We start from the raw sequence: 14,601 nt of genomic DNA, 5'->3' as shown, positions 1-14,601 counted from the left end.
CCACAATGCATCGCTCAAGTGAAGCCATTTTCAAAGGTCAAGGACGGGAGGAAGGGGAAATGAGTTTTGACTTGTACGTGTATCATATCTGAACGGCTTTATTTATTTTGGTTTATATGCTTCAAAAGATCCACTGGATGTCATAGTGTCTACAGGTGAGATATCTGACAGATGATTAACAATTTCATGGCAAAAACTGTGTAAATGGGTCAACGAATATGGGGATATACCGCTGCACTGTTGTTTATCATTATCTTGTCATTGGTTGAAAATTATTTGATTTTGACAACGTTGTCACTGTCGTTATTCGATCCCATTATTATCAAATGCGGGCATCCTTCTGAATTTACGACAAAATTCGTCAATTAGTAAAACTGTGAATGGATGAACATAATGTTCTGCTGACGCTGTGGAAATCCGACAGCCTTTGTTTATCACAACAACGCGAATGACATTTAAATGATTGACAACAAAGGAGTCATCCTTCTGTCATCAATGTTTAGTGTGTAAATGTTGCCATAGAACCCACGCCAAAGTAATGTATATATGTAGCTCGTTATTAACGTCGGCCGTTTTATAAGGATGTGTTTTGGGGTATAATGATTTAAATTTGTAGGTATGGATTGGGCGTATGTGTGACTTGTGTCTTGAAGTTTGACATTTCATTGTGTGCTTTCATTTTAACTATGGTTGGTTAAACCTGGGATTAATGTAGATATCTATGTTAATTTCAGACTAAGGTTAAATCATGACCAGGCTGAAAGTCCTGCTATGTCACAAGTAACACTCCTGCATTTTCAATATTTGACAGAGGTATCGTTGTCTTTCAGGGTAAATGAATTGTTAAGTGCTCATACTACTTCAGTATGGATCCAGAGTATGAGAAGCGACTCCTTCGTCAGCAGAATGGCCAAGGGTCCCCTTACTCTTCTCCATTTTCCTCGGTAAGATATATGTTCAAGAATCATGGAAAGATGTTGTAATATTTTATCCCTATGATTTTCCAAAATTTTTTTCATGGCAAAGATTTTAATGTCACTCTATTTCCTTTTTAAGCAGTGTTGTGGTTTACAGAAATTGACGTTCAAATTTTGATGAGCAACTCTTGCGTTGGTTTGAATACCTGTTTATATCCTATTCTGTCTATATATCTTGCTATAGCCAAGTTGTGGAAGCAGTCCAGTAGCCTCCCCAAGTAAAGACAAATATGGAGATCGCTTTATACCAAGTCGTGCTGGTGCATGTTGGAACATAAACTTTAACACTATTCCAGTAAGTACATTACTTTTGTTTTTTCTTAATTGCCCACATTCTATGACCTAGAGCAGATGTCCAGTTTTGATTCTCCGTGCAGACTGTGAAGTTTTATGGAGGTGATAGCTCAGCATGGCATTGCAAGAAAGTGTCTCCTTGTCTCTGTGCCAAGACTAGACGCAATTTACTTGTTATCTGATAAACTGGTGTTCATATCGTATGTTTGGTAAAAGCTTCACAACAAGAAGTTTTATTTGTATTACATGAACTGTATTGCTGGATGTGGTGTTTATTGCCACTATCACTATATGGGTCGTAACTTAATGGTCATTGTTCTAGATTGCAGATTTTATGAAGAACAAACAATCTATCCTTTGTATGTAGTTCTCATTTCATGAAATGACGGATTTTAGACGAATTTTTATTTACACTTGTAGGCAAGAGATGTTGAGATAAATGATGCCTTAGACCAGTAACAGTGTAGGACAAGTCAGCTCTTGAGGGAATAAATGTTGATAAATGAAAGTCTGGTTGGTTTGAATCCAGATGTTGCTGGTTTGGCTTTAAATAACTGGATCCTTCAAAACCTGGCTACAGTCAAACAAGTGAAACGTAAACAATAATTACGCAGGTTAATCATATGCAAGTGACAAATTTTTAGGGGGGTTTTGAGGCCATTGATTATGGCATGCAGGACTTCAATTTATGGTATTCAACACTTATGTTAATAGTTACATACTTGAACAAGGGAATGCTTACAAAATCATAAAAAAAAAAATTTAAAGTCTTTCATGGAGTCGATTAATACTGTGAAGTCAGCCAACTAAATTTTATTGTCCCCAGCTGATTTCTTAGGGAGAAATTGCTTTTGTGGTTTCTGGTACTAAAACTAAATGTGGGTCCTTGATCTGGTCAACTTAACAGACAGTGGTGTCAATGAATTAGGTGCCACCTGGTGTTGCTCACAATAGAACCGTCACCCAGGTACACAGGTAATGCTTGTGTAATCAGAGTAACAGCTTTCACTGCTGGGGCACACTCGTTGAGCTGTACTGGGTATTGATTAACAGCTGTAGCTATTGATTCTCATCTTGTGACTGGTCATTTCTTTGTACTTGGAATAGCTCAGGGAGCTTACAAGGTTTTCTATATTCAGTTATCAACCCCACTGACCTGTATAATAAATTATTGCTGCAGTTCTGCAATATTCTACAGAATCTATGCTGTTTGAATTATCATGCTTTTGATGGTTTAAATTTATATGAATGCCATTTGTGGCCCCAAATCATATTAGTTATATTAGTCATGAGCCACATTTCCCCAACAGCATCCACTACAAGGCTGTTACCAGCTACCTGCAGCCTGTTACTTCTGTAGGACATGGAGCAGGTAGTGGCCGTCTTTGACCATTGCTCCTATTTCACTTCATTTGATTCTCTGTTGCTGGCTACTTTTTCAGGGTAGCCTTCTGCTCAAAAAGATAATGAAAGCCCTGTCAGTTGATGATAACCCAAGGCAGTGAGGGTGTATGAGCATAGCTTCTTCAGAATTCACTGTTACAATTCTGATCAAGATTAAGCCAGGAGTATAATGAAATTATGTAGCCATTAGCCACGGAACCGAAATGAGTTAAGCCTTCACATCTAAGTTATGTAATCTGTCAGAAAAATTGCGTGTATCTGAGGATGTTTAATTTGGGATCAACAGAGGGGTTTAGTTATGCATATTATATCCCCAGTCTCAAGGTCCACATTGTACCAATAAAGAAAATTCTACTACTACCCCTTGATCCAGATTAGAAACACTTATCTGCAGAGGACAGAGCCCAGATTAATCTGTTATCTAATTATGTGTAAATATTTTATTTGTTTAACAGGACAGTGCTTCCCAGTCCCCTAGTCTAACTAGGAAGCCCAAGGAGGCCAACACAGACAGTGGCAAAGATGGCCTGGCTTACAACTGTCTGTTGAGGAATGAACTGCTGTCAGCTGGTATTGATGACCTGAAGGTAACAAGATACACACATGTATTTATGGTGCTTGGAGTGAGCTTGTCATCCACCCCGCTGTGATCAGCTACGGTCACCCATTATCCCCATACCTTCTGTGATTATCTGGAGAACTGATTGTCATCACACACATGGAATCATCTTGAACTTTTTGTACATAGGCAAGCTGAAAATAAATAAATTTATGAATGTTTTGGGTAAACGTATAATTGAATTAGAATGAGAGCATACAATATTTTTTATGCATATTTGTTCTTTTTGTCAGCAGTCATTTTGGAAATAGATATTTCAATTGAATTGTACTATCATTAGTTTACAGGCTTTCAAATATCTGAGCTTGAGTAAAAATGCGTAATGGATATTTTGTTTGGTTTTTAAAACCAGTGTTGTGTTTTGAACTTGACAGGATCAGCAACCAGATGAAAGGAGAATACTCGTTCCCAGAGAAAGTAAAAACTTGTTTAAGGTAAGAATAGTATATACAAACCATTGCAGTTTAGCTTTCACACAAACTAATAATAGATATAAGGCATATTTTCGAGAACACATAAAACTGTCACTGTATGCAGGTGCAAGGTAAAGTACATCTGAATTTGATATTTTACATGATAATGTGGTTACAGAATCTCGTATGATTTTGTTTTTGAGTATTTTGAAACTGTACTAACCTAGTGGTAAATATTTGACTAGTTCCATGTTCCAAGGAGGAGCCTGGAAATAAACGATGCCTCCCCTTATTCCCTGTCCCCTGTTGGCAATAAGAGTCAGAAGTTACTACGGTCACCCAGAAAGGTATGTCAGCTTCATGGGCTTCATTTTCTGTTTTGTGTTGAAAGTATAATTATCTGTTTATAATAAAACAATAACAGTAAACATATTTCATGAGTCAAGTGTTTGTTACATTTTCCAAGAAACATTTGTTCGAGAGTGACCTCAGGAGAGATGATTCAGTTGAACTCTTATCCTGCTGTTGTTATGTACATGTAGATTTGAATTGAAACGTTAGTATGTGTGTGTTGTAGATGAATGTAATAAACAGTATAGAGCTTTGTTGTGTTGGGTCAGTTGAATCATAACCATATACATAACATATATATGGTATCATATGATATGAGGTGAAGGTTATAAGCAGAGCTTATTTGGGAGGGTTGCACATATCCAAAGAGAAATTACATGTATACCAGTGCTCATATTTCAAGGAAAGTATGAAAATGTTAAAATGACTAAGAAAAAGCAGTTGTGGGAGGCACTGACATTTTGACTGTGATCAATTACAAATGGTATTAAAGCTAAATTTCATTGTATTTTTTTTATGTATCAGGCTGTGAGGAAAATCTCAAAAATCCCATTCAAAGTGTTAGATGCTCCTGAGCTTCAGGATGACTTCTACCTGAACTTGGTGGACTGGTCATCTCAGAACGTGCTCAGTGTTGGTCTGGGTACCTGTGTGTATCTGTGGAGTGCTTACACAAGTCAGGTAAGGCTATAACTTTCTGTATCAAACGCTGCAAAGGCTTCAAGTATTGGTTCCTATCTGTGAAAAATACAGTGATCCCTGAAACCATATTATTTAAAGTGAACATACAGGATGTGATGAAATCAGTGCCATTCAAAACAAGGCTCAAAAATGTCCCCAAGGCTATTTTCAGTGATTTTTTTTTTTTTTTTTGAAGACTTTCTACTGGACTGAAAGAACATTTTTAGTAAGCTCAAATGGGTTGCCTTGTCAGATGACGTATAAAGTGAACTGTGAACTGACATCACCTCTTGGATAAATTACCTTAGGACTACTGTACTGAATTTTTAGGCACTCACAGTGATGTCAGAAACCTCAAAATACCACCGTAGCAAATAATTACTTGTATAGAATTTCTTGGTGAAAATATAAAAATGTCCCCCCCCTTCCCCCCCTACACACAAATTAATGGAAAGTATTTATAGACATAGTTCAGTGTTATATCGTATTTTAGGTACACATTATTTTTGACTGTATGTGCACCTTTAAAGAAACCTGGGCCCAATTTCACAATACAGCGTACGACATTTTGTTTCGTACATTTGTCGTACGATATTTTGCACGTCACTATTATCGTACCATTGTCCTATATGTCGATTATCATACATGTACATCTTTGTGAAACTGGCCCCAGGATATAAACCCCAGAAAGCCATAACTGGCTGTAGTTTGGACTGCCCTAGTTCAGATGTGTAACCTAAATGTCACATGGGTTACATAGAGAAATAACCTCCCTCAGGTTGTCTGTCCATGACCAGGAGTATCAGCATGTTACCAGAAAATATTGTAATCTTGAGCATGGCATATCAGATCAATTGAACAGGGGATGAACTCAGCGGAGGCATCTAGGCTGATTAATTTAATAAACATTTCAGATCAGCCTTTAGCTGCATTATGGTGATCTCAGTGCTGGCCTTATGGTACGTTTGTTTATTTGATGATATCAAGGTTTATAAGAGATACTCCTCTGTTTGTACAGGTGACGAGATTGTGTGATCTGTCCAGTGATGATGACTCTGTGACATCTGTAGCATGGGCAGAGAGGGTGAGTTCTCACATTTACGAAGCAATGTATATCTATCATTTTATGTTAACCATTTGTCTTCCACCAAAGTTCGTCAGAAAGTAGCCAAAGGCCGGGCACTGCCATTTGCCCCATCATTACGACTGACATTTCCTGACATCTGTCATTTGCTCAAAAGATTTTCATGAAATTGCCAGGTGTAACATCTTGCTTGGCGAAGAAGACATAAATACTATAAAAATAAAACTGAGAGCTGATGCACTCCTATTATTTCTCTTTTGTTTTACTAGCAGTATTTAATTTTGATTCCTTTGTGTTTAGGGTCATCTGGTTGCTGTGGGAACACACAAAGGTTATGTGCAGATTTGGGATGTTACTGCCAACAAAAAAATTAACACATTAGAAGGGCATAGTGCTAGAGTAGGTGAGTAACATCTGTGCACGGTTATATCTGACACTTCTAAAAACTGCTGGGGCCTCCGTGGCCCACTTGTTTAGCGCGCTAGCGAAGCGTAATGACCCAGGAGTCTCTCACCAATACGGTCGCTGTGAGTTCAAGTCCAGCTTATGCTGGCTTCCTCTCTGGCTGTAGGTGGGAAGGTCTGCCAGCAACCTGCAGATGGTCGTGGGTTTCCCCCGGGCTCTGCGCGGTTTCCGCCCACCATAATGCTGGCCGCCATCGTATAAGTGAAATATTCTTGAATACGGCGTAAAACACCAATCAAATAAATAAATGTAAAACCTGCCAGGGATTTTGTCCTACTGTACATGTACATGTTCAGGGTAAGTTATAGCATGCATACATATCACATGTATTTACGTTTCTTGTAGGCCTTAGTAAATTTACCAGATTTTGTTGAATGCATTATTTTTCTAATGCCTTGTATTATATATAATTACTAAGGTGTGTATAAGTATTGGCATAACTGGGAAGAAATTTTGATAAGCCTACGAGTGTTCACAGATTTTGTGGTTTTGTTCAGTGATTACCCTAATTCTTCAACCTTTTCATCCACCTCTGCAACCAATATTTTAAAACGTTCTGAGAGAACTGTGAGGTGTGGAGAAATAACACGCAGTTTTATGAAGCTTGTATCTTTAATGACACAAATAAATCGTGTTTAGCATCATTATCATAAGAACTGTATGCCAATGAAACAAAGGGCTCCAGAGGTTGAAGGTTGAACATTTACAGTACCCAAAGTTTGTCACTTGTGGATGTGTGAATTTTTGAGTTGTCCATAATAGGGAAAAGAATCTTGATTATGTTTGGATTTCTGATGTCACGGTTGTGTTGGCAGGTGCCCTGGCGTGGAATGCTGACATGTTGTCATCAGGCAGTAGAGACAGGCTGATATTACAACGGGATATTCGTACACCTTCTGTGGTACCAGAGAGAAAGCTGACAGGTCATAGACAAGAGGTAGGCTTTCTCTGAGCAAACACGCTCTCTCCTGTAATTAAGGTACTCATATGTTAGCAGATAAACACTTGTTGAGGCATCCAGCCAGATAGGTGTAATGGGTGCATCAGGGTTGCCTCCCTTGAATCATTGTGTCTAACAGCTGTGCCTATATCCCTCTATTGTTTTATGTCTCGTATAAATTAAACATCCAAAATAACAGCACAAAACACCAAATTATTAAACTAAATTGTTGTTCTTTGGAAGATTATTTGAATTGGCCTGTAAACTCATTGCCATTGTACATGGGAAAGATTCCCGAGTTTAGTATTTGACAGCAGTCATTAAATGAGCTATAGTAAATAAAAGTTGGGCTCTAAGCTGATGTTTGTATCAAGTGAGGAGTTACATGTGGATTGCCTTGTGCAGGTATGCGGACTGAAGTGGTCTCCAGATCACCAACACCTGGCCTCCGGGGGTAACGACAACAAACTGTATGTGTGGAACATGACCAGTGTGAACCCTGTCCAGACGTACACAGAGCACCTGGCTGCAGTCAAGGCCATCGCCTGGTCCCCACATCAGCATGGGCTACTGGCCAGCGGGGGAGGCACAGCTGACCGATGCATCCGCTTCTGGAACACGCTGACCGGTCAGCCTCTACAGTGTATAGACACAGGGTCACAGGTCTGCAACCTGGCCTGGTCAAAGCACTCCAATGAACTGGTGAGTGATGCCTGGCACTTGGAGTGTTATACTGCCAACTAAGGATGATGTTTTTGGCACGGTTTTGGAAAGGGCATGAAGTTTGTGGCTAGGGCCAGTAGTACAAAAGATATGTTTAATATGTAACTCAGTGTTAGCTCATAAACATCAAGTTTATATCCTAATAGAAAAAGTTTCATGGGTTCAAAAATATTTTTAGTTGAATCAGTCAAAACATTTTTTTTTTAAATCACAGCATGCAATCTGCCATGTGACAAGGATGCAAATTGTTGAAGCAATTGTGCTTCTGTATTTATTAAATTGTTAGGATGATTACATATGCATAGAATTAGACTTTTAATTATCATATGAACATGAGGAAAAAGACTACAACATAAGAACAGGAACATAAGCATTTGTACACTGTTTATCTGAGCCCTCATACCTTGCAGAATCTGATTGTATTTATGCTTTTACCTGTGTTAGGTGAGCACCCATGGCTACTCTCAGAACCAGATCCTTGTGTGGAAGTACCCCTCCCTTGTTCAGATAGCCAAACTGACAGGCCACTCTTTCAGGGTATTATACCTGGTAGGTCTTAGCTCTCATTAAGTACTGTATCATGGTGACTGTGTAAACAGTTCATCAGGGTTTATGGTTTGCTTTATTCTTTTTGAAAACAAACAGATCAAGTATAGATTATGTGTAAACTTGACCTTGCACATTTTACAAAGACAGAGTTCTTGTGATATTCTCTTAGTTATTGTATTGACGACTTGGTCTTGTGATTATTATAAGATACTTCATATGTGTTATTAACATTCACCTGATCAGCAGTGAGATGATACCAATTCAGATAGGTGGTTTAATGTTGAATGTTGTGCTTTAATGGTGAGTGTTGTGTTGTTTAGGCGATGTCACCAGATGGAGAGGCTATTGTCACAGGGGCTGGGGATGAGACACTTCGCTTCTGGAATGTCTTTAGTAAGACACGCTCAACAAAGGTACGTCCACAGGTGTACTAATCATGATTTGCCGATAAGAAGTAAATAAGATGTGTTCGTAGCAAAGAGTAAACATGGAACAATAACAAATGGACTAGAAAGATTTCTATAGATGCCTGTGCCTTTTCTTTACTCACCAGTAGATATATATATGTGTATGTATTAGCTTCTTGAGAACAGTAAAACCAGGCTGGCTGATTCGTTACATGAGGGCACTTCTTGGCAGAAGTTGTTTCCTCGTCAATGGTCGTTTTCTCGCCAGTGTTGGGAGGAGGTTGACGGAGGTTATGTAACATCTTACCTTTCCATCCATGTGTCAGGTTAACTTTTTTTGTCACTGGCCCAATTATTGCCAGACTGTGCATACAACTGAAAACATCTAAAAAGGCAAAATGTTGTAAATTCAGCGGATTTAATTCTTGTTAATTACATAGTACCTCAAGAAGGACTTTTGTCCGTGGTTGCTTAATGCTTTAGTCAGGTTTCACTTTCACTCAAGGTTGAAAGTTGTATTGGGGACGGGGAGATTGGCCACTCCCCTCAAATATTAAGTTCTGCTATCCTATAACTTATATACAATGTCAGATCACACAGGCACCACATTTACTGAGAAACTAGGAGATTTGTGTTGATTTTCTGATGCCTTGTTAAATAAAGTGGAGTTCCCTATAGATAAATTCCTCAACCTTCTCACATAAGAAAGAGAGATTTTCAGTGCAATTTATGCACTTCTAATTTTAATTTTGGAGACATTCTTTTACCAGTCTGCACAGAATAATGCCTTCAGAATATGCTTGAATAATCACCTTGCACACTTGTGAAAAAGTTTAGGAATTACAGTAATTTGGTTTGTAATACGTATTTTCTTTTTAACAGGAATCAAAATCAGTGCTCAACCTCTTCACCAGGATTAGGTGAGGCGAGTAGGGTAAATTACTTGAAGAGCATTTTCAAGGGAGATAACTCGAGACTAGGGACTCTCAGACCAAGTTGTTAAGTTCACCAGAGAACTCACCTTGACAGTGAATGGTGACAGAAGACATACAGGTGTTCATTTTTTACCTGCTGGATGTCATTGGGAGACCAAGTGGATCTATCATACATTTTTTGTCACAGTTAGTTACATGTGTCATCTTTATCGGTACATGAAGTATTGATTTGTTTGTAAATACAAATTTTATTATTTATTTCATTCCCTTTGATATGCCATATATATCCCATCCTACTTTGTAGTTGTTTATCTTCTTGTGGTGAGTGTGGGACACTACAGACGGAGTTACTGAGGCACTGTATCTTTGAGTGACCACTCCCACCTAGCCCAAGTCTTTATATCTTCCCACACCCCGTCAGCTTTACTATCACCATTGTTAAGTCATATACAGGTAGATGTACAATACCTGTCCTTTTTTATGAAAATTTACATTTGTATCAGTATAAAAACATTTGTACAACTAAGCTCATATTTTTCATTTAAAACGTAAATCAATCCTTTCACCAAATATCCATTCTGTGATTCCTATATTCATCTTTCTAGTTTGCTGAATGGCAGCGAGATACTTTTCAAATCATGCACAATGCAGTGCATGTTTGGAAGGAAGAGGGGAGGTTGAATGTTGTTGAGGTTGAAGGTTAAAGTTAATCAGACAGCAGATACAGGTGTTTGTTTGTTGATCTGAGCTTCTCGGTGACGTGTCACATCTAGGTCTACATTGGTCTACCAGTTCTGAACAACTCAGTGGATTGTAGAGGAGTCTACCCTCTATTAGGCTAAAGTATGGTACAAAAAGAAACGAACTCTGTGTTATGAGCATATGTTAGTTGATCAGTTGTTTGAAGAGATTTAATTTTGACTTTTGGTTAATTTATTGTTCAGGAGAATACAAGCGGCCAGAAATTAAAGACTTAATTAGCTCAGTTTTCTAACAGTTTACCTCCCAGCTTTCAGTATCTTCAGTTAAATACAGAGCATGAGAACTGATGGTGAGCTACATTGTATGTTTGGTTGTGGCTGTGTGTGAGAGGCAGAGAGAGAGAGAGTGAGAGAGTGGGGGAGGGGGTACTGAGGGGCAGAGTGGAGGGACAAAAATAGTATAAGCTTATTATTTGTTCCATTTGTTCATGTATTTTATGTATCATATTTATCATATTTCTATTTATCCTTTTTGTTGTTGTTGATTTCTTGTGCCTGATCGGGCCGGCTTGTTTTTGGAACAGTTTTAAACTGAGTTAGTGACTGTTTGCATTTATTTTTTAAAGCCCTTGATTATTGAACTGTTGTCGTGATTAGTAGAGAAATCTGACATGAGTTGTGATGTCTGTGCGGCTGTTGACATTTCTGACAGCATGTGTATGGAACCAGTGCGAGAGAATCATGTCTGTGCGGCAGTTGACATTTCTTACAGCATGTGTATGGAACCATTGAGAGAGAATCATGTCTGTGCGGCAATTGACATTTCTGACAGCATGTGTATGGAGCCAGTGAGAGAGAATCATGTCTGTGCGGCAGTTGACATTTCTGACAGCATGTGTATGGAACCAGTGAGAGAGAATCATGTCTGTGCGGCAGTTGACATTTCTGACAACAGGTGTATGGAGCCAGTGAGAGAGGATCATGTCTGTGCGGCAGTTGACATTTCTGACAACATGTGTATGGAACCAGTGAGAGAGAATCATGTCTGTGCGGCAGTTGACATTTCTGACAGCATGTGTATGGAACCATTGAGAGAGAATCATGCCATGCTAGTGTACAAATATATCAGGCGTGTCAGTAAGCGATGTCACTGTCAACTAATCGCAACAAGTTTTGACAGTTTTATATCAAAAGCATTACCATTTACATATGTGTCATGTTTTATGAGACCCCCCCATTATCATTAATAATGTTTGTCACATTGTGAGTTAATCATGCCGAGTTGCGCCTGTCAGGTGTGGTCCGTAACTACCACAGCGTTCTCATTTTATACCTCTTGTGCACCTGACAGCTAATCCTGCTTCTCCACACTTGATATCCAATCATGCCTCCGTTCTGATATCTACAGCCAACCATCACTGTTGTGCCGTCTTACATGTTGTCTATCATTTCACATTAACAGTATGTTAATATAAACCTAAGGACGAAAATAAAGCTGAAAAGTTGTTATAACAAATGACGGTTTTATGTGGAAGTGTAGTTTTTTTAAATTGTTAAATGTTTTGCGTTGTTGCAAACGGTGTATTGTGACTGGACAATACCTGGTGTCTTGTCTTCAAACCGTATTTTAGTGAGGTGACATTATTTACTTTAGTGATGCTAACGACGACGTTAACACCAGTGAAACCAATTTCGCATGATGAAGATAAAGAGTATCTCCATGGTAACTGTATCAGTGTTCACTGCAATCCAGAGGCTCGTCAGTGACCGATTCCCACCTGTCCTGTCTTCGATATGGCTGAAATACTACCAATGTGGCGCAAAGCCAACATCATCCCCCCCTCCCCCCCCCCCACACACACACACTTCATGGAAGCTTGTTATGTCTTTTCTCTTTTGATCAAGGTGGCTGTGAGTTCAAGTCCATCTCATGCAGGCTTCCTCTCCCGGCCTATGTGGGAATGTCTGTCAGCAAACTGCAGATGGTCGTGAATTTCCGCTGGGCTCTGCACAGTAATGCAGGCTGCCGTCGTATAAGTGAAATATTTCTGAGTGCGGCGTAAAACTCCAGTAAAATAAATAAGTAACTACATAAATACATGTACTGGTTAAGGTGTAAATCACTGCATGTATATCACAAGTTTACTGAGCAAAAGTACGAGATACGTGTACACTATGTTGACAATTTCAAGCTTTTGGTAAGGCTGACAAAGGAACGAACATGCAAAAGTCAGGATCATCAACACCGTTTTTTGAACTTCAGCAAGTTATTCTAAAGATTTTTGGCCAAATATCCCCATTAGCTGAAATCTTCCGTATTTACCGAAAATAATTCAAATTATCACCTTTCAGTAAATATAAGACTCGCGCTTGTACTGTTTATAGCGTGCAAATGATTTTAAAGTTTTTAAAGGTATAGTACGACCCGCTCGAGGAGTTCAGGAACTTTATTGCCGATTTTGAACGGCAACGTGGATACCAGAGGCCGACACTTTGTAAAATGCACTTACTTCAGCTGATCTAAAATAATAGCTAATCTTCGACTGAATTTGCGCTGATGGATTTTTGTTACCCCATATCTCCGGCTTAACCTCTTTAAATGCAGTCGATCACACCACTTGGTTTCTCTTTTCCTCTCTTGTGGGGTGTCCCTTTTTCCTTCACGCCTCACCGAAACGATGCCTTCTACGGTTATACTTTGTTTTCAGTGATCCAGCGAGAAAAAATGTAAACCAGAAATCACTCATAATCCCAGGCTGACGTTTTTTCCCTCGGCCGCTTCCTGGCATAGCCATGAATATGCACGAGTTTCAGTCTGGCAGATGTTTGGCGACTGATAACGGCCAGTCAAGCTTCATTGTGCCCGCTGATTGGTTTATGGGGTGCTCTATGTGCTTCAGTGAGCCAGGAGAAATTAGTTGATACGCTGAGGAGAAAGATGCTCTTGTGGAGATAGGGATACGCTTAATGGGGAGGGGCGGATGGTTGTATGTGACTGGTTTGCCAAATACGCTATGGACCCGGGCTTTTTACATAATGTTAATGCTATTCCTCTGATATAAAGACTTGAACTGGATTGCTCTTTTCCCTATTAGTGATAGACGGTTCATACTATTGCAATGAGTTTATGACAGATAAAAATTAAAGCATTATTTTTTAATCTGACTATTCGTGAATTATGTGTTAATCTGTCCACTTCATGAAAGGGGATTGATTACATACTTTACACATTTCACAGGTTCATGTTGTTAGCGCATAATTTGTACATTATTTTTGGTTCAGAGCTTCCCTTTTTGGTCCTTGTTTATTCGTCTAACATATTTAATGATAGAATAGAGGCTTATTTTTACTGACCCCGAAATCGCTTTTTCTTGTCCCTCTATACAGTGTAATTTTTCCCAGCTATAAACATACAGCCATACGGGACTGCTGCTATATTTCCTCTTAAGATTAAAGTATGTATGGTTGTTTTTATCGGTTAGTGTACCAGTACTTTGGAATACATTAAAGTGTAATTTTATTTATGTTAAACGGCAAACCCGTTAGTCCATATAGTTAACTCCATATGGCCACATCTACACCCAGATATTTTGTCATTTGCGAGGAAACAAGCAGTGCGCTCAGATTGAGATCATATGAACATTTAACATGGAATACGTACTGGCAGACTGCGACAGGTTTTAGGAAGGGCTGAAATTATAAAAAGCCGATAAAATGGACTATTTCAATCAAGGAAACTGTTGGAAGAACTGAATTATAGAGCACGCGACGCCACTGATACCTTCTGGGTCACTACTGACGACCGTAGAATCTGGTGTTTGATAACTACTTTGTTTGGTTGGAAAAATTCAAAATAAATTCAAGAAATAAATCAAACTATTTTTCCGGAAATTATTTAGTATCCTTTCATTTTATATATACTTCATTTCAGTGATTTCTTTGCCTTTCAAATATGATCTGATATTTGACTGATTGAAGTTGAAATACAGTACTTGATAATGTTCATATTTTTGAAGACGGATGTCCGGTTATTAAGTGGAGAAGTGCTCGTAGTAAAT

The 14,601-nt window shown here is 38.8% G+C and overlaps 1 protein-coding gene across 1 annotated transcript; it reads left to right on the top strand.

Moving 5' to 3' along the window:
• The first annotated feature begins 39 nt into the window (after window positions 1–39).
• LOC135470003 (fizzy-related protein homolog) lies at window positions 40–12,043 on the top strand. The gene is made up of 14 exons (XM_064748683.1): window positions 40–155; window positions 831–944; window positions 1,162–1,272; window positions 3,131–3,262; window positions 3,669–3,728; window positions 3,953–4,054; window positions 4,584–4,739; window positions 5,758–5,823; window positions 6,124–6,226; window positions 7,104–7,225; window positions 7,634–7,930; window positions 8,396–8,500; window positions 8,821–8,913; window positions 9,790–12,043. Exons 2-14 carry the CDS (start codon window positions 867–869, stop codon window positions 9,829–9,831), a joined length of 1,467 nt encoding a protein of 488 aa, XP_064604753.1. The 5' UTR covers window positions 40–155; window positions 831–866; the 3' UTR covers window positions 9,832–12,043.
• The last annotated feature ends 2,558 nt before the right edge of the window (window positions 12,044–14,601 follow it).

Source organism: Liolophura sinensis, chromosome 7 (genome assembly GCF_032854445.1).
Source record: "Liolophura sinensis isolate JHLJ2023 chromosome 7, CUHK_Ljap_v2, whole genome shotgun sequence".
NCBI classification, from domain to species: Eukaryota; Metazoa; Mollusca; class Polyplacophora; order Chitonida; family Chitonidae; genus Liolophura; species Liolophura sinensis.
Note: the sequence above shows the minus strand (reverse complement) of the source record. Positions and strands in the feature narration are given on the sequence as shown.

Coding starts and splice junctions, on each gene's coding strand:
- LOC135470003 (XM_064748683.1), top strand. CDS start 867: ATGGATCCAGAGTATGAGAAGCGACTCCTTCGTCAGCAGAATGGCCAA. Junction 4,740..5,757: donor GGAGTGCTTACACAAGTCAG/GTAAGGCTATAA, acceptor CTGTTTGTACAG/GTGACGAGATTGTGTGATCT. Junction 5,824..6,123: donor CTGTAGCATGGGCAGAGAGG/GTGAGTTCTCAC, acceptor CTTTGTGTTTAG/GGTCATCTGGTTGCTGTGGG.